We start from the raw sequence: 20462 nt of genomic DNA, 5'->3' as shown, positions 1-20462 counted from the left end.
GTATCTGAAGAATGGGGGGAAGAGGTAATAAATACGAATTGTGAAAAGAGCATAAAAATAGTAATTTGCTGCTGAGCCAACAGCATGTGTCACTTCATGCCCTTCTATGGGGCGGGTGGGGGGAAGAGAGAGAGAGGACTGATGTTTGCTCAATTAGCCAAATGTGTGTCTTAGGCTGGAGGTATTTTTAGACCCGTGCAAGTGTTGACAGATATTTGCAATGAAGCCCCAACTTTCCCTGGGGGATTGTGACAGTACCTGCTTGGAGAGGCAGGTAGATTTTTACAAATGAGATTTTCAAAGCTGAGTTGCCTGCTGGGCATGGAGGGGCTGCCGTTGAACTCCCTCCATCAGCTGGAGCAGGAAGTCATGCATGCAAATCCATCAGTCACCCATGACAGCCCCAGCTTAAACATAGACAGGGGTGAAACACGTTCGCACGGCTCCGGGCTGCGCCCTGCTCGTCTCCGCTCTGCGGCGACGCGCCTCGTGCCGGGTGTTCTCACGCTCTGCTCCTCCGCTCCTAGTGCCAGACACCAACCTGGCAACAAGTCAGCGAAGCTGTATTGACAGCATCCCAACACTCAAGCATGCCGGAGACGGAGGCCTCGAGACGTCCCTCTGAGGAGTCACTTCGCTGCCTCATTCCCGGGTTTGGCATAGGCGAGCAGGAACTGCTGGGCTGGGCATGCTGGAGAGAAACCATCCCAGACAGCACCGGGGACACAGTGCGGACATGCTCTGAGCGCCTGCTGATGCCGGTGGGGAGACTCCTGTTGACTTCAGTGGGCTCTGGATCAATCCTTTAATGCTCTTTTGGTGTCCAGCAGCTTCCTGAAATTTTTGGAGGGTCAAGTTCCTCCTGCCATAGGGAGACCAGGATGGGGTCTGCATGCCCCTTGCATCCCATCCTGTGGTGCAGAAAGTGGGTGCCAGCTCTTCTGTGTGGTGGCTAATGGCACCCTGAAATCATTTACTCAGGGCCCTAACCCAAAGCACACCGTGGGCTATTACCCCGACTTACGGGTAGAGGTGAGGATGGGCTACTAGAAAAGGCTACCTGTTCTCCTAAAACTATTAATTCTACCTGCTTTTGTACCGGTGCAGCTGGAGCTAAAACTAAAGTTACAGCAGTTTCTTATTTACACTGGTACAGGAGCAGACAGAAGTAATAGTTAAACTGGAACAGCTGATGCATTTTCCCAAGCAGCAAATCTTTCCCCTTTTAGACAGCTTAAAGTTACATCTGTCCACAGTCTCAAGTGTTTTCCCAGGGGGCCGTTACAGAGCAGCTCATGGCACAGGGAAGGGGAGGCTGTTTCCCCAGCTAAACATTTCCACTTGCAGCATTTGTCGCTTCCACTGATGCACAGTTTAGCGGGATCTCCTCCCGGGAGCGGGAGCTCCCAAACATTTTTGCCTTCCATTTGAAATCCTGCTGCTCACGGGATTGATGTAGAGTCTAATTACTGTCTTCTGGCTGTAAAGTGCAGCTGACAAGATACATAACTCTCTGGGAAAAAGCAGGATAAATGGATAAGTTCACTGGTCAATTAAATTCCCGTAGCTAGACAGGAAATTAGGCTGGAGATGGCTTTTGGAGGTGTGGCCCAGCAGACCTTTGCTTCAGAGTCAGTGAGCACATGGCTTTCTGATCCCTCTCCAGTTGCCTGCTGTGCAATGCCATTGACTTGTCTGGAGTTACTTACAGATCAAAACCCAACCCTGGCCATGAGCGACTGGGAAGACCCACAAGTAGGGTGGTCTTCATTGATGGAGATTCAGATCCCGACTTTAAACGAGTGGGCTCTTCCTCCTGTGAGTTCAGAGCTGCTCTCAATGCTCTCGGTACCTCTGGGTTCAACTGCACTGGTGTCGGCCCCAGCAGAAATGGTGATAGTAGCAGATCCATTGGCTACTGATGGTTTTTAGCACTGTGCCACCACCTGTGAGAGCAGCCGTGTCTGTTCATGGACTGATGTAACCAGTGGGAATTCTCCAACGGGGCAAAACTGAAATAAGAAAATCTTCCCCGCTGCAGGTGGTGCCCCCAGATTTCTGGAGACTGTCAGTGGAGGAAACAGCATCTCCTGCAGTCCTGGGGCTGGGCTCAGAGGCCAGCTCTGGCAGAGATTTTCATATCCCATTTTTCACATGTAATATTTATTCCCTCTGATGTTTTTATGCTGTGCTGAATGTTGTTATTAATGGCTGATTAATATAATCTTTAGCCTTTGATTTAAAAATCCAATAAACCATTTCCCTTCCTTCAGTATCCTCTGCATAACGACTTTGTGCTGGAAAGTCAATGCATGTGGGTAAAGTATGAAGATGTCAATAAAAATGGAAGTTAAAGGCAGCCCATCAATAATACACATCCATATGCATGCTGGTTTTGACGGGCAGGATTTGATTCCTGCCAGATTGTTTTGGCCTTTGAAATGGGCATAAGAATGGAGACATTTCTTTTTCAAGCCTCCAGAGGCCTTGAAGGACTGGGATCTTGCGCTGTCTGGTGATCTGGGATGATGTTTTAAACAAGCTGCTCAAAGCCAGCTCCACCATTTCCATTTTGTTTTTTCTCATGACCGAGTCAGGAGGCTCTCGCATCTCTCTCAGTAGTGGCACAAGTTGAGACCTCCAGCTGTTAGCATCTTTTTAGACACAGCGCGGTGACACTGGATTAAGACTAGCCCAGCTCAGCAAGCAGTATGGCAGCCTTCCTTGTGCTGCTGGTTCCTGGGACGTGCTGGAGTTCGCAGCAATCACACCCATGAGGATATGGAAGCAGAGTGTAATTAGCCCATCCTGCAAACCCTGGCTTGCTTTTGCCTGCATTCAGGTTTATATATTCAGAAAGGCTCAACACGCCCAACCTCAGCTGCAGTTGCAAACACACAGAGCACATTGGACTTGGAGCTGTTATGACAATAAGGTCCCATTCACGGGTGCAGACCTCCTGACCGGCACCTCTCCATCCTTCTGTCTTAGGAACAACCCCAGTAATGACACCAAAGACCAAACTGGCAGCATCCTCCACCACATTGGGCAGCAATCGGTTAGATTTTCCAGCAAGGGGCAAAATAACCCTTGTCCTTTTCGCAGAAACCCCTTTAAAAGAGAGCCAGTTTTTCTCCAGGAAGATGCAACTGCGGAACCCATAAGTGAGCTCCTTAAGATGTTTGAGGCATGCCTATTGCCTAACAGAGTGACTTAAAGAGGTTGGTTAGTCTGGTTTATCAAAAAACATTGAGAAGTGACTTTGATTACAGCAGATAAGTACCATCAGAGAGAGAAAACATTGGTTCCTAAAGGGCTCTTTAATCTAGTGGAGAAGCGCACGACAGGAACGAATGACTGACTGTTCAAACCAGACAAATTCAAATTAAAAATCTGGCATGCATTTTTTAACAGGGAGGACTATGCACTGTTGGAACAAATTGCGTGGAAGTCTTTACTGCAAAATTTGAGGCCTTTCTGGCAACGTGCTTTCATGCAGCATAATTCACTGAGTATAATGCAGGAATAACTTGCTGAAATTCAAGGATCTGTGCTATGCAGGATTCAGACTAAAAATCATTAAAAAAAAAAAAAAGGTACAGGAAAGGACCTGAAAAGGTAATTTATCCCATCTTCCTGCCAGGATACCTAAAACCAGCTAGGTGATCTAATGGTCTCTTCTGGCCTGAACATCTCTAAATCTATGAGGAGGCCACTTCTAAAAATAATAATAATAATAATAAAAGTTTAACTTTATTGAAACCCAGTAGGGCAATGAGTGACTGCAGTGTAGCTACATCAGCCAAAGACTTGATCTTCAGTATTTTCTTTTAGCTTCTGAGACTTCTCTTAGCAGAAGCGTAAAGCTGTTCGTTCTCACCGTAACCACTTGCACTTGTGTCAGAAGGTGGGGAGATTAATGGACGCTTTTAAAAATGACAGTTTGTGATACCAAGTGTATGATGTTAATTGGTTTTGCTTGTGTTTCTGCATGCTTCAGATTAGATATATGCAGGTAAGTAAGAGATGATGTCCAAGAGTTTGGTTTCTGGCTGGCTGGCGCAGTGTCTCAAACTCTGGTATGGCTTGTGCTAGGTATACAAAGTACAGTGTGAAGCAGAAGCGGTAATGCTCAAATGCTGTGCATATAAATAAATTATAGCAAATTCACTTTCCCCTGCCTTTAAAATTACGCATCTGAAAACCCCATGACATTTGCAAAGATAAGTTTGGAGTTCATAATATCTACCTTGCTCACAAGCCAGCGAGAGTCATGTTTGCCTCTCTGCTGTACAGCCAGGAGGGCTGGAATCTTATTTTGCTGCAAAAGGGAATTATGGGCGTCCAAAGCAGTGGGTATAGCAATACTGCCTCCAGGGCCACCTTGGGGGTTTATGCCAGGAAACATACCCTGCCTGTTTCCTCATGCTCTGCACAATGAAAAATATTGTGTTCACTGTTACAGCTGTTCCAGGCATGCTCAGCATCACTCTTAGCTCCTGAGACGGAGATCCTGAATGCATCCCTGAGCACGCAGCAATTAGCAGCAAGCACCATTTTTGGCCAGCATCATGCATGGCGTGGGAGCGAGCGAGTGTAGCTTCTGGGCAGTTGGTTCCAGGTTTGCCAGGGAAGACGACTCGGGGAGTATGTGAACGGTGCTTGTCCTCCTGGCAAATGTTTTGAAATCAATATGGAGGGGGCGTTGACATAGCCTGGGAGATCACATGACTCCCAGACCTGAGTCTTTAAAGGAAAAAAAGTTACTGCAAACCTGAGGATAAAAGCACCAGAATTGGAAACACTAGCAAAGGACCTATACAAGAGGAGTGTTTTGGGGCCCCATGTCTGCCCTATCGTGGAGGTCATCCTAAGCAAACAAGTTGAAAAAACCAAGACCCTTTGCCTTATACATGGTCACCTTAGGGGACATAGCTGGAGTAAATACAGCGGGTAGAGTTCTGGTCTCCTCAAAGCCAATGAGAGATTTGCTATTATTTTAGGTGGATCTGGGATTTCACCTGAGAAGTTTTTAGGCAGCAAAGAATCCCTTGGACACGATGGAAAATTTGGTTCTGAGCGTGCATTGGTTGGGAGTTTGCTCTCACTGCCTGCCACGTTAAACATCCAGCATCAGTGAGCAGGTAGAAGCACTCTGAAGACATTCAGACATGGGTTGTTTTCTTTTTGCAGAAAATGGGAATGACAGAAGATGACAAAAGAAATTGCTGTTTGCTAGAAATCCAGGAAACTGAGGCCAAATACTACAAAACACTTGAAGACATAGAAAAGGTGAGAGCTGAGCTGCCTTCTTTCGCCCTATTTTACATCAGAGGCTTCAGGTTGAATTTGATTTTGCATTAATCTTGCAAGACTAGTTTCTGCTGCTTAGAGCTCCATAGTGCTTGGTGGTTATGACGGGGATAGGATTGATGCACTCAGACATAATTTACAGGAGCGCGGAAGATGTAGAAAACCCATGCTGAGTACCATAAGTGCACAGTGTGGACCCACATGAAAAGATAGCATGTTTTTATGTGATCGCTGCACTAAATACACTAAAAGCCAGCCTACTACTTCAGAAGGGTATTCTCCCCCCCCGGCAGTAAGAGACTCCCACTTCTTACATAGCCAAGGCTGGGTTCTTAGGCTAAATCTAGCTTTTGTTGATCTCCTATCATTCTTTGATTGCTCCTGAATCTTTTGAAAGAATTTCTTTATTGCAGGCATTTCTTGAAAGTGCTGAAGCCATGCTGGCTTGTCATTGAAACTAATTGGATTAAAAATAACATTTCTCTGCATGCATTCATGGACTTTAATTGGTTTTGATGAATTATAGTTGTATCTCCTCTTTAACAAATGAACATTTCAGCAATCGAATGATACAATGCATGCTGCTAGAAACAGGTTATTATTTTTCTCTTCAGTGATTACAGTAAAGTAGAAGTTTAAAAAAATATCTCTCTCTTTCTCAAGGTATTGTTTCTAATTGTCTTCCTGCTTCTATTTCCTTTCCATTTAAAATTGTTTCCCTTTCTTATGTAAAAATGTGCTGAAAGTTCTTGGAAGAAGCTCTGAGTGTGACCAGCACAATAAAACAATATTCCACGCTTTTAAAAGAAAGGTTTTGACATAGATATTACTCATGTACATATTACTCGGTCTTTGAAAACAGCTATTAACCTTGTATTTGAAGCCAGAGGAAGTTAAATAATTGCCTTTGGTATGAAATATGAGATCTTGCTCAAGGCTGAATAGATTGTGATGGCCTGTTGTGGTGCAGAAGCTCATGTAAGAAGGTGTATTGCATCTCTGTGGTTTGCCGTTATGAATGGGGCAGGCAAGTCTGTTAAAATGCATTAGTCTGAAAAAGCATTTCCAGTGTAGTTATGTTGTATGTGTTCCTCAAGGACAAAAATCCAAGCCAGCTCAGAGTTGCTCCCACTAAGACAGCCGAAGAGCTAAAGCAGATTAAATTGTGAATCGCTGGGGGTTGTTATTTTGTGAAGAAGCCAGCAGATCATAAAAGAAAAAAAAATTCTACCACTTACATTGCAATGCTGGACATACCATCTTGTGAATAAGATCCTGAATCGCCTCTCTTTCCTTTCTGAATGGAAAGGATATTTAAGTAGGGTAGGGCACAGATCCCAAGATTAGGCAGGATGGAAACCAAACAAGTTATTGCTCTGATGAACTACAGCATCAGGAATTTGCTTTGCATGTGTATTTACTGTTGTAATGTGCAAGTGTGTGCAGGGAGGGCTTAGAAAGGATTGCACACGTGCGCCTGAATCCTTTTGTTTTGGTGAAGAAAGGTCCATGCACACACCTTAGTTGTGTCCAATTTCTTGTGCAGGTGACTTAGGAGCCTGGGAGGCAAGACTTATGAAGCAAGACTTATGAGGACAGACTGAAAAAAGGAGGGTTATTTGGTTTGGAGAAGAGAAGGCTGAGGGGGCATTTGATATGAGTCTTTAAGATACCTGAGGGGTGATTATGGAGAGGAGGAGATGAGCTTCTTCTGTAGGGGATAGGACTAAGAGCAATGGCCTCAAGCTGCAGCAGGGGAAGTTTAGGTTGGAGATGAGGAACTCTCTGCTCTGAGGGTGGTCAAGCATTGGAAGAAGCTGCCTGGAGAAACTAGACTCTCCATCCTTGAAAATTTCCAAGAGCAGATGAGAAGACACTTGGCTGGGATGGCTTGGACAGGAATAATCTTGCCTTGAGCAAGGGACTGGATTAGATCTCATGAGGGTCCTGCCAGCCTTACTTCCATACGCTCCTGTGTATATAGAGCTGTGCCTTTCACGCATGGAGCTACTTACTGGGGAAGAATCTCTTTAAGGTATTCCAAAACGTTTTGCATATCCCCCTAGCCCTGCGATCCTTTCATTGCCTCTTCCATAGTGCTCCTTCTCCTCTTGCCCTTTTAGGAGCCAGGATGTAATCCACAGGATGCCTGTGCAGTTGACTTGCATTCATTGCATTATCATTTAAAGAGTCCCTCAGTCAGGTGGCATTGAACTCCTCCGCCTTCCAGTGCTTGCATACGAGAAACCCTTGACAGCCCAACTACCAGGCAACAAGGCGTCTTAGTGTTTCAGTTCCAGGCAGGGCAGTCTTAAGCCAGTGAGAGTTGATGGGGGGGTTGGAAAATTTGTCATATTCCAGGTGAAATGAGCCAAATCAGTTCCAAATCCTCTTGACTGAGCAAAACTCTCAATTGTTCAAACACCCGATGTGGCGCTCCAACTGGCAAGTATCCTCCATCCCACTTTGCAGCGAGAGATGCTGCAGCTGGCAGGCGTTGCAAAGCAGGGACTGCTTTGCTTGTCTGTGCTGCTGTGACCGGGTTTTAACAAGCATCTTGTCACTTTTCTCCCTTTACAAGCTCTAAAATTCATCAAGACCCTCCCTGCGCCAAATGTGTAACGAATGAAACAATTCCAGTCTCATCAGAAGGAAATGCATTGCTTCTGCCTGTATTGAAACCGGTTTCTCATTTCCCTCCTGCAGAATTACATGAATCCACTGAAGCTGGTACTCACTCCGCAAGACATGGAAGCTATTTTTATCAATTTGGAGGTAATAGAGTAAACATCGTGGCTTAAATCATCGCTCTGCTCAAGTACAGCTTACATGGAGAAGCTGTTCAGGTTTCATGTAAAATTCATGCTGCAGTCCTCCTGGGCCATAGAGCTTGAATGAGCTTCAGATTAGGTCCCTTAGCCTTTATCTCAAAAGTGGGGCTTAGATAGTACATACGGAGTAGATAAGGGAACAGTCTGATATCAAGGGAATCACTTGGCTAGCAATAGTGTTTTCTCCCCCTGTGTGGTCCAGAGGGTCTGATTTAAAGTTTACATAAAACAGGGGCCACACTGAGCTGGGACTCAGGCTTGGGTTTTATCCCCAGCTCTGCCACTGACTTGCTTGGTGGCCTTGGACAAGTCACTTCACTTCTCTGTTGCTCCGTCCCATCTGTAACTTGGGGTGACACGAGAGCTGCCTTCCTTCAAAGCTGCATTGAGACCTATGGTGAAAGGTGCTCTCTAGAAACTCTGTATTACTCTTCTGGATGTGAACACACGCACAGTCCAGGTCAACATCCAGTGTGAGCCTGCAGTTAATTCATTCTCCAGCATTTCTTAGCCTCTCTCGGTGTTATCCCACTGCAAGATCACATACACAATGGTGCTGTTTGGTGAGGTGGGGTGGGGTTTTTGTATAAACTCAGATAATTTAGATAATTAACATATCTGAGGATGAAAAGGTATTAGTTTTTTAAAGGAGAGGCATGCAACAGAGTTTGTTTCACTCTGAGGCATCTGACCCTTCTTTTTGTATAAAAAAAAAAAATCCCTCTTCCAGCCAGGTTAACAGATGGCTAAATTCTCTTAAGGTCTTAACAAGTGGAGATTCAGCCCCGGGCAGAAGGTTAGCACAAGGCCTGGGAAATAATTAAGTCCCACTTAAGCAAGGTTAATTCATGTGCTGGTCCTCTACCCTGGGGGAATTCATCCTTCATGCAGAACCTCTGATGAAGTCCATGAGGATTGCTGGTGCAGCTTGCTTTTCACATGCAGCCTCCTGTTCAGTTCTTTTTTTTGGGTCTTGGACAGAAAATCATCTCCTTTCCTTCTCCTAACCAATGCCTTTGCCCCCACCTCTGCAAGTGGCCAGACCCACCTCCTGCACCCAGTGTCCTCCATGATCTCATCTGAGTGCTGTTTGGGATCATGTTGGGATTTTCTTCCCCCCAACTCCCTGTGCTAATGTTGTCCAAAATGGTTGGTTGACTGAACGACCAGCAGAAGTAGAGAGCAGTGCAAGTCTCGGTGGATGTTTGAGTGGGCAGCCCTAAGAAAAAAGATACTCAGTGATTTACCTTGGTGAAGGACTTATCCTTCAGCAGTTCAGGGAGCTTCAGCAGACTGAACCCTAAACCCCCATTGCATAAAAAATGTACCTGTGAATTGCTTGGCACATAGAGGGGATTTAATAGCAGCCTTCAACTACCTGACGGGGTTTCGAAAGAGGATAGAGCTGGACTGTGCTCAGCGGGGACAGAACAAGGAGCAACAGGATCAAGTTGCAACAAGGGAGGTTTAGGTTAGATGTCAGGAAAAAAATTCTCATATGGAGGGTAGTAAAACCCTGGAACAGGTCACCCAGATAGGTGGTGGAAGCTCCATCCCTGGAGGTTTTTAAGACCTGGGTAGGCAATGCCCTGGCTGGGATGATGTAGTTGGGGCTGGTCCTGCAGGGGGTTGGACTAGATGTGACCTCCTGAGATCCAGCTCTCATTTTGAATGATTCTATGACATGTGCTGAGAGCCAGCCTTGTTGATTTTTACATACATCTATCATTTCTTTTTTTAGGACCTCATTAAAGTGCACTTCAATTTCCTGAGAGCCATCGATGTGTCTATGATGTCTGGAGGAAGCAGCTTGGCAAAAGTGTTTCTGGAATTTAAAGAAAGGTAAAAAGAAAGAAAGAAGATCCCAGTGTGTACCCGGCTCTAATCTCAATAAGCCATCACTAATAAGGGCGTATCATCGTAGGGAGAAACCATGAAAGGAGAATGCCAGTCTTGATAAGCTGTTGGCCTGGTCCATCCTCTGCCACAACACTGTCCATCAGGATTTGTGCCCATACATGGGGATGGGAGGGGACATGTCTTTTAAATGCTGCAAGGAGAGGAAGGATCTTGCTGGTGTAAAAAGGGAACACAGGATGCAAGCAGCCCTGTAACCAAATGAGCCTTTTTGCCCAGATCCTTAGCTGGGATAAATCAGCCAACTCCATTGATGTAAAAAGAAGCTGCACATATCTCTGCAAGTGGAGGGCCTCACCTGGTATACAGAAAGGTTGCATGTGCATGAATAGAGGTGTACAAGGTCCCCAATCCATGGCGGTACCCTCAGGACTCTCCAGAATAAGTCTTCTGTTATAACACTAGATGTTCTGGGGTCCTGATATCCTGCTCATTGTAGGCAGCACAAGAAGACCCTGCTCTTTCCATATGAAAGTCCTGATTTAGTGCCAGTGCAGTACTGGGTCACTTGGGTCTCAACGTGTTGTCTGCTTTTCTCTGTGGCCTTCCAAAGCACCTGTGCTACGCATTGATAGTTCAGTGGTTGCCTGAACTGAATTGTATCAATAGTTATGAGTTAAATCTCATCCTGTCTTCTGGTCTCAAACCACAGCTCGTGCTAATTGCAAAGAACAACAGGAAACAACAGTCTCAAGGGTAGTAACTTGTAGGTAGTCAGTTGTCCTGCAGTCTCCTTCCCAAGCCTGGTATTGTTACCTGGTTCCCAGGTGTATTGCATGGATGACTTTCTTTCCTGGTTGCTAGTCCCTCCATGTCTTTGATATAACTGAGAGAGAGATAGAGTGGGGCTTACATTGGTCTCTGAAGTCAGAGGCAGAGTGGACCAACCTTTTCCCATACACCATTGTGCTGTGGCCTGGTTTTGTCTATTGTGGAGGCAGTCAGATTCACAGGAGAATAAAGATGTGAGGATTTAACTTAGGATACCAGGAGTCAATGAGAAGAGAGAGCATGGAGCATCTCATGTATGTTTCTGTAGGCACAGGGCACTGTGCTCTTGTTAGATCCAAGTGATTGTTCTCAATGCAGATTAGTGTGTCTGGCAAGTTTGATGTCTGGCACCTATAGGATGATTAATGCACTTAGAGCCTAGTTTAAAAAACAGGAGATTCTGAAATTTGGGAGCTGCAAACAGGAGTTTCCAGGAACAAGCAGATAAGTTTAAATTAAACCCCTGAAGCCCTTTAATAATAATCAAAGGCACTGGAATAATGCCAAGGTGTTATTTCATTGTGATTAAACCCAGTGTCTAGACATGAAAATGCCATTCTGAAGTCAATAACTCCTGAAATACCATCTGCATTCATAAGAAACCATTAGGTCAAATATTCAGTTGTTCACAATGCTGCTTTTGGAAAGTATGTGCCCTTTGGATTAAAAAAAAAATTAGTTGTTCAAAAGAAGAATGCCAAATCATTTAAAAACCTCATAAGAATGACTTGTATCTTTCTTATCTCATCATTCTTGGCTTTGCTCTCCCTCAAACAATTCAGTACCATCCTGTTGGCAGCAGCCCCTTCCAGGCACTGTAGCCTGGGCCTGGGTTTAGGAGAGGTCCTGTATGGCGACGGTAGACAACACAGGTGTGATGGTCATCAGTCTGGGACTTGGGGAACCACCTCAGTGTAAAATCCCCTTCATATTTTTTTACCAGCCTTGTCTTTTCTTTTCTGTGAACGTCACAAGGTGGGACTGATTTTTTTTTTTTGATTTTTTTTTTTTTGCTGATAAAGTCTTGAAACACAACTCCAAGAGTTGGCTCCCCTTCTTGGAGAAACAGCTGGCTTGCATTCAGATAAGCAGCATGTTGCATGGTCCTTGTTCTGGGAACTTGTCAGTCATGTTGCAGCAGAAGCCCTAGGCATGGTTGTACCATGTCTGCTAATCCCCGCGGGCACCTTGACGTGACTTTTCTCTTTGTGGCATTCAGGGACGGGGTGCCGACAGGTGTTGGTCACTTGGTCTTTGGAACCTCCTCCTCCAAACAGCTGGGGTGTGCTCTTTGTGGGGGTGAGCACCTGTGTTTTATTCATGCCATCACCTTAACGGCCAGGATGCCTGGGAGCAATGAGGCACCTTTTACTTAAGTCTGCTGCTCTCAGTTTATCTGACAAGAGACTGGTCTGCAGCTGCCACATCAGTATCTGGTGGTATTTCCGCAGAGGCAGGTAAAGTCACTGACCCAGTTTCAAAAGGAGCTTGCAGATAACTTTTTTTTTTGGTTTTGAGCGCCTGGAAAACTTCCAGACATGCAAGTGAATTAATCAGAGCTCCAGCTGTGAGCAGCGAGCTCTTGACTGGCAGCTCCAAATCCTCGCACAGCCTATGGAGACCTCCAATACCGAAATGTTCCTTGAAACAAATATTTCTGCTCGCTTGGGTGGAGCAGCAGTTTTGCAGAGGCTTTTTTTTGGTATTAAATTGCTGATAAGCTTGTCCTTTCCTTTTCCCATCTGGCCTAATCTGCGCAGAGCCTGTGCCTGAACTAGCAGCTCTCGCCAAGCGGCTGAACTGAGCAGAATAGAATTACCTCGGAAAGGACTGGGGCAAAACAACATCATTGGCAACACCTACACCAGTCCCATTATCATCTCCCCACATCTTATCCTGGGATAGCTTTTTGTTCAAAATAGTATATGATACTATATTCGTGCCTGCTGTGGACTGGCTTATCTGTTCGTTCCTGACCCTAGAGGATTTTACTTTGGTGTACAGACTGGTATATGTTACACACGTGTCTACACATTCATTGATGTACTTTTGCTAATGCACGTTAAACTTAATACCTCCATTGGTAGGTACTATGAATAGACACATTAGCCTATTTTAATGCACATTAGCAAAAGCTCATGAGTTCTTTGTCATGCTTCAGAATAAGCTAATGCACATTAAAATGCATATGTAGACATGCCCAGTGTGTTTTCTCTCTGGGTCATAGTTAGGATTTAAAAACCTAACTACTATATGGGATGTGGCCCAAAGCTATGGATGTCATCCCATTGTTTTACGGCAAGCATGATAGCGCTCCAGGATCTTCACTGGCTTCCCCTTGACTCTAGACGAGCTGATAGTGTTGGTAGTGGCTTAGTTATAACTATTCTGGGATTTTTCTCCATGTCTTATCTAGAGGGATCACTCTAATTAGTCCTTACTGCCACTGCCTTGGTATAAAACAAGGGCCTGCTGAAACAATTTTTGCCACAAATTCCCCATTGCATTGAAAGCTTCTCCCTCTCTCTTCCCTAAAGCATGCAGTTCGTGGTTTACTGATGAATACGAGCTGTGTGTAGGGGACAGGCATGTTATGGTTTTGATGGGTTGCATTACCCTTCTGCATTTTGGTGCTTTTAAATGTATATGAGGGATATGCAGCTGTTCAGAAGGAGCAGCTGTGGTGTGGAGTTAGGGCACTGTGCTCAGGGAATTAGGAGACTGTTGTTTTATTCTTGGCCCTGACACTGATTCACTGGGAAAATTTGGGCAAGCTACTTTCTCTTTCTTGTCTTGCTTGTCCAGTTAGATAGTACATTCTTCAGGAGAGGGCATGTACTTCAATGTCATTATGTACAGCACCTGGCACAGTGGGGCCCTGATTCTGGTTTGGAGGACTTTAAATGCTCTTGCAATAGAAATAAGAAGTCTAAATAGTGAATTAATTTTGCTCATCAGTGGCTCAGTTCCTGGAACTGACTTTGAGTGAGTTTTTCCACTCAGGTGATCCAAGTCAGTGGGTTAAAGAGAAGGGGAGACCGGAACTGCTTCTTTCTAGCATCTCAGTGATGCAGAATCTGTTAGATAAAATGCTTGTATTTAATCCTCTCTTGTCAGAACTGTTCTTTTCCCACCGCAGAGACTGGGATCACTAAATCTGCAAGATGTAAAAAACCCTCCTCTTTGTGCAGGGTTATTCCAACAAAAAGAAATCAACCTGCACATTTTCAAAAGGTAATGAACATATTCGAGGCTGCTTCTGTCGCAGGCCACACAAACTTCCACACCGGGAAATGCCAATTGCTGACTTGCTGGGGGGTGGGTTTGTGGATATTTTGTCTCAGGCCTTAAGTGACACTAAAACGGCGTCAAGCAGATCATATTGTCATTATGCCCACGGGCCCTTTTCCTCTGAAGGAGGGCAGAGTTTGTTGCAGAGAGTCAATCATTTCTTTTCAATGTGGGTAGGTGGTTGCCTCGTCTCCGGTTTTGGGGTGCCATTTTGGGGGTTTGGGGTGCCATGCTTTTTGGGGTGTTGTTTGGGGGTTGGGGTGCCATGCTTTTATTCACAGCAGTGGGCACAGAGTTTGACTCAGACTGAGTCAAGTGCCAAGCGCAGTGCCAAGTGCTGCTAAGAAGGGGAAGAAGAGGAAGGTACAAGTTAAAACGAAGCTTGAGCACCTTTGTGCTCCCTGAAGATGAACGGTTTCTCAGCACCTTGCAACATGCAGAACTGGAGCTGCAGATGTGCTGATGGGGCCACTGGCAAGCCCTGGTGATTACTGATGTGGTATGAGAAAAGAGCTCTTCTCCATTTTTGTTCAACTGTGCAGCAAAAGAATCCCAGTTTTCCGCACCCTGCCTCCCAAATGACTTCGCTTTGGAGGATTTCCTTCAATGCCCAAGGAGGATGCAATCTTCGCACCACTTTTTGAACATGTCACCCTTGCCAGAACTGCAGTCCCATGACAGAGGTGGCTGTTTCCAGAGGGTCACCTGGCTCTGCACCTCCCAACGCAATCTTAAGTCTAACTGAAGAGCGGAGACTTGTGTAATGAGGGCAGTCCTGGGTGGACATGTCATGCTAGGAAAGATAGACAAGGTCACATCCTCCATGAAGTTGCTAGACTGACCTCTGAAATACAGCCGATGGCCAACATCATTTTTATTCAGCCTTTCCAAACACCCCAAGCCCACCAGTCCCCGGTTTGTCCGGGCTCCCATTTTCCATTGCTTTTCCTCTGTTATCTCAGTGCATTTAAATGAAGTGACCCACGCTGCATGTGGAATCCAGGCTGATGTTCACTTACATTCACAGCAATGAAAGAGCATCTCTCCCTAGCTTTGGGGTTTAATTTGTTTATGCAAAGGTTTCAGGGTGTGTTTTCCCTATTGTAAAATCTTAAGATCCTTTGTCTTTTGAAGCTGTCTGGCATGTGACATCTGAGCCTGGATTTTGCTTTTATCTTGAGCCTCATGAGAGTCATGTAAATTGAATCAAACAAGCTTCTGAACTGCCCAGGCTCTTATTCTGTACGGGTTCATTTGGCTCTGACTCTCCCCACCCCCCATCACGGGAACATGTAGTCAATGTTCCCTCTGCAAACCCATATTGATCCATGTGCGGAGGCATTTCTCTCTGCTTCTCGCTAGCTCTGCTTGTATCCCTGTAGCTTTAACAACATCCCTTTGAGCGGTTAGTGCGTTCTGCACTTATGGACCTGACACGCAGACTTATTCTGCCTTGCTGTTTTATTGTTTGGGTGGTGTTTAGAGGCCCATTGTGCCAGGTTGCCTGTGCAGAGCTAAAGAGGCAGGTCCTAAAGAGCGTGACATTTAAGTAGACTTAAGGTAAGAGAAAGGAAGAAGCACCTTTATTTTACCACTAGGGAGCTGAAGGGTAGCGAGGTGCAGTGACTTTCCTAAGGTCGCTTAGGGAGTGTGTGGCAGAGGTGGGAACTGCATGCCAGTCGTATGATCCCCACTCCATTGTATTAATCGGAGCTACCATTCTGCTTCTCCAAAACTGTGAAAATTACATTTCCCAGCCTGTCCTGGGAGAACCTGTCCGATGGTGCAGTCCAGGCTGGCACGAAGTGAGGAGAGTGCTCAGTAGGATTTCCAATGTGTCGTGCACGTGGGTACAAGGATCCAGAAGGGCCATCTTGCTTCCCCTCCCACGAGTGCCCTTTTGGGCCTGCCGGCACCTCTTAGTGCCGTGATGTGCATTATTGCATCCCTGTGTCACCTAGCAGCTTTGGAAGTTTGTTTTTAATGGAGTAAAGGAACATTTTAAGGAGGTTATGGGTGCAAATTTGCTCCCTGGGGGCTTTCCCTATTGATTTCAGTAAGACCAGGCTTCCACCCCCTGAATCGGGTCGCTGTTTGGAAGCACAGTGGGAAGTGAAGTATGTGCAGATAACACGGGTCAGCAAGTAGAGGGGAAGCTGCCAGGAGATTTCACCCCGTTCTGCTATTACTGCTGATAGGCGAACTGCGAGACTGCCTCCCTTAATGGTTGTAAAGCACTCGACAATTGTTACCTGAGAAGGGCAACATATTTCTCGCGGCTGCTATTGATCCTCACTGCTAGTTGGCCATCTCTATCATCCAGTGCCAGCTGGCTGAATAGCGTCTAAGTGTAGGTGATACGGCACTGGAGATGTACTGCAGAAAAATAGGGAGAAAGCACGAGCCAGGATATAATGCGCAAGGCTAGATCCACTTCACTGGGACACCGTTTAACAGTGGAGTCTGACTGCGGAAAATCTTTCAGTGGATTGAAACCCGGGGCTCTTCTCTTTCACGAAGTATCTTCCTGCACAGATTCAAAAGCAGGAAGCAAGCACGCAGTATTACTGAATTGAACATGCAGTTACCTCCTGGTAGGAGCAAAGACTGCAGTAATGGTCTGTTGGGGAGGGGAGGGAAAGCAGAAGTGTCTTATCTTGGTGCTGCCGTTCCTTGCATCCGTCTGTCTGTCTGTTTTTTTGCCCTGCTGCTGTACCGACCTCCCAGGCGGGTGAAAGAGCCACCATACAACGCCTCTCCTCCTTCAGGCACATCTCTGAAATTCTGCCATCCTTTTTGGATGGCAAGCCTCACAGCACTCGAGGGGGATAGCGCGACATGCAGGAGGATGCTGATCTCAAAAATATGCCCAGCCAACTGCTCCTTGGACATATCACAGATAGGAGAGTTTAGAGAAGCATTTTAAGGTCCTGCATTATGTATGAGCTGAGTTGCGTTATGGATGTAATGGCCAGTGGGCTGATATGATGGGTGGACTCCTGGAAAAACATTTGCAGTCCCTCTTCCCTGAAAGCTTAAGAGATGCATGGAGAATCAGGCTGATTAGGGGCAGAATGAAATAGCTGCTGGTCTCGCTGATCTAATGAGACTTGAGCAGGGGTGGGCAAGATACGGCCCAGGGGCCAGATGCGGCCCGCCAGGCCATTCTATCCAGCCCATGGGGCCCCTAAAAAATTTAGAAAATTACTATTAATCTGTCCAGGGCTGCTTGTCATGCAGCCCTTGATGGCTTGCCAAAACTCAGTAAGTGGCCTTCAGCCCAAAATAATTGCCCACCCTTGGACTAGAGTCATGTTTTCATATGGCTCTGTTATGGGGAAAAAGGGCCTCCCTCTTTCCTGTAAAAGGAAGCGTCTCGGACTTTTTTCTTTGGTGTTGGGACTGTGTGAAGGCATTATTTGTGTTTGGCTATTCTCCTGAGATCCAACTGAGATCAGGGCCCAATGCGGCCACAGCATAAGTATTGTCAGTAGTGCCCGGCTCTGACAGCTTAGCGAGACGGTCCATGTGTCAAATAACTCGAGTAATTAAGGTCAGCAATGGCTGGGAGAAGGGAATTGTAGTTTTCCCCATTGCAAACTGAGGCAGAGCAACTTGCCCTAAGTTATTATCAAGAGGACTGTGCGGTGCAGCCAGGAAGTGAGCATGGGTCTCCGGAGTCCAGTCCATTGCCTTAATCCTAGGAACGCCCTTCGTTTCTAATGTATCATCGCTGTTCTTTATTTTTACACGTGCCTGCAGAGGCTGCCAAATGCAATGATGCATTACTCCCGCACATTGTGGGTTTTTCCTTAAGCGCAATAGTTTGTAAATCTCGTGCAATGCAAGCCAAAGGTTTGGAATTGATGTTCTTGGAGCTCCTTTTGAACTGTCTCGGTGCTGACAGCCGAGGTATGATCGTTTATGTTCAGAAGTTGTCAAGGGGGGGGAGCCAGAAGAATAATCTGCATCGACTGCAGCTTCATCAGGTATTGAGAATCCCATAAATCTCTCTATTCAATTACTTGGCTGGATTTGAGAATCGCAGATTTACAAAGCGGTGCTGGGTCAGGTGTGCAGCGATCTCCTCCACCACGTGACAGGGCTCTGAAATAATGGATGGGTTACAGTCCATGGTAGCATATGAGTCTTGTCTTATCAGCAACAGTACACTTAATGGCTAGGAACTGGGCGGGGGGGTGGAGGGAGAAGGGAAGTAACCATCCTCATACAGGATTAATGAGCTTTTGAGTGAAATACCCACAGCAAGGGGTTTTTTTCATCGTGTCTGGCTGCTTAAATTTACATTACAGCCAGTGTAAACTTGGGGAGGTGGAATATGCTGCCTGGATTCCCAAGCAGGCTTGTCCACAGGGTACCTAGCCACCGATTAAAAAAAAAAAAAAACAACCAACCCAGCATGAACTCAAGTAAGTCGCTTGGTCCTACAAGTGCTCATTCCCGTGCCAGGCTACAGCGACTCCAGCTGAATTTGATAAGACTTCAGTTGAATTTGATAAGGCTGCCTGCCTTGTGTAAACCCTTTTACGCGTCGGCAAACCCAAAGCCTAGCACACTGGGGCCCAGGTCTCAGGGAGGTCTTTTCTTTTTTACTGCAATTATAATCCTGAGCATTTTGAAAGAGGGGAAGGAGCACTGCACAGCGATCCAGGGACCGGACTGAAATGCAGGAATCCTCCCTTCCGTTACCAGATCCTCGCTACAGAATCGCTTTGTGAACTCGATCAAGTCATTTTGCTGTCATTTCTGAAGCAGGGCTGATAATGCTTGCCTGCCTCAAAGAAGTGTTGGGAGGCCTGGTTAAAAAAAAAAAAAAAAAAAAAAGTTTGGAGCATCTTCCGTGAAAGAGACACACGTGCTCGAGGCGGCTGCTGCTCATTTCGTAGAACATGCGCTGCGTCCGTTTGTGGTTGGGAGAACAAAGGTGCGTTGTGCAGCGGCTGAGAGACCAGCTATGTAGCTTCATAGCATCGGGGTGGTCAGCTGGCAGCCTCAGTGAAAGTTTTTTTCTTTGACCTTTTAAGCCTTCCCAGGCCAGTCGCATGTTTTGTTGCACTGCATGCATGTTTGCCTTGTGCAAGTTATACCGCTAACACGGCATAGCATGGAAAACAAAGCAGCGGTAATTAATGAGGGGAGAGCTGATTAAGATGTCAGGGGGGATCACTGCTTATGCTGTAATCTCAAGAAAAGCCATAGCTGTAGCAGGGCACGCTATTTAGCAGCCATTGTACGTGGCATATGCATCCAGGGTAATGGCAATCTGCAGTGATAGGACCCTCCTCCCCCACCCATGCTCCTTTTACCTTCGCATATACTGAGCCAATCGATTCTCTGTCTTGCTCAGAAGTCAGCTCAGTGAAGCCCCCGGAGTGCTCCTTGTGAATAAATTGCCTGTGATGTATAGTGAGGGTGAAAGGGACCATAATGACTAGTAACGTGGAAAGGGGAAAGGTGCGGTAATGATCAGGAAAGGCTTGGGGGTGTAGAGCAGTGTGCTTCCTTTGGGATTGATCCCTAAATGAGGACACATGACTACTCTGGGCAAGCAGGGGCGGGGGTGCTGCGTTGACTGCCATGAATGCAGCCATGAGCAGGGAGCAGAAGGTGCAGTGGGGATGAGCTTGAAGTTGCTTTGGGTATCACTCACTTTGCCTTTTAATGGCCCCACTGGCTGTTTGCTGCCAGGACATGCAGCTCCCCAGGACTGAGGCATTGCCTGAGAGGTCTCTGACTGTCCCAGGCTGAGGAAAACAGCCAGATACAGAGAAACGGGACCATCTGACCACCTTGGCTTAAGGTGTGTTAATGGCAGAGTTTCATAGTTTCATAGTTGGTCGGGTCAGAAGGGACCTGAGCAGATCATCGAGTCTGACCCCCTGCCACGGGCAGGAAGGAGTACTGGGGTCAAAGGACCCCGGCAAGGTGATTGTCAAGCCTTGTCTTAAAGCCCCCCAGGGTAGGAGCCAGCACCACTTCTCTTGGAAGTTGGCTCCAGATCCTAGCCGCCCTGACCGTGAAGTCACGCCTCCTGATATCTAATCTGAATCTACCCTCTGCCAGCTTCTGCCCATCATTTCTAGTCACTCCTGGTGGTGCTCGGGGGAATAGGGACTCCCCCAATGCCTGCTGATCCTCCCTGACTAGTTTGTAACAGGCCACAAGATCCCCCCTCGGCCTTCTCTCGTGGAGGCTGAACGGGTTGAGGTCCCGTTGCCTCTCCTCGTAGGGCCTGCCCTGCTGCCCCCGATCATGCGAGTGGCCTCCTCTGGACCCTCTCCATGCTGTCCACATCCCTCCTGAAGTGCGGCGCCCAGA

At 46.5% G+C, this 20462-nt stretch overlaps 1 protein-coding gene across 5 annotated transcripts in view; it reads left to right on the top strand.

Moving 5' to 3' along the window:
- The window catches only part of VAV2 (vav guanine nucleotide exchange factor 2), a 270272-nt gene that overhangs the window by 211801 nt on the left and 38009 nt on the right, over positions 1–20462 (top strand). For 4 of the 5 annotated variants that reach the window (XM_019540899.1, XM_019540896.1, XM_019540901.1 and 1 more), the window contains exons 6-9: positions 4001–4015; positions 5194–5292; positions 8020–8088; positions 9886–9986. In XM_019540899.1, coding sequence (XP_019396444.1) covers positions 4001–4015; positions 5194–5292; positions 8020–8088; positions 9886–9986 — 284 coding nt within the window. The remainder of the gene's footprint in view (positions 1–4000; positions 4016–5193; positions 5293–8019; positions 8089–9885; positions 9987–20462) is intronic. The other variant, XM_019540898.1, reaches the window with a different exon arrangement.

This window comes from Crocodylus porosus, unplaced genomic scaffold, assembly GCF_001723895.1.
Source record: "Crocodylus porosus isolate Cpor-Errol unplaced genomic scaffold, CroPor_comp1, whole genome shotgun sequence".
In the NCBI taxonomy this organism is placed as follows: Eukaryota; Metazoa; Chordata; order Crocodylia; family Crocodylidae; genus Crocodylus; species Crocodylus porosus.
The sequence above is the reverse complement of the archived record's forward strand: the minus strand, read 5'-3'. Positions and strand labels throughout refer to the sequence as shown.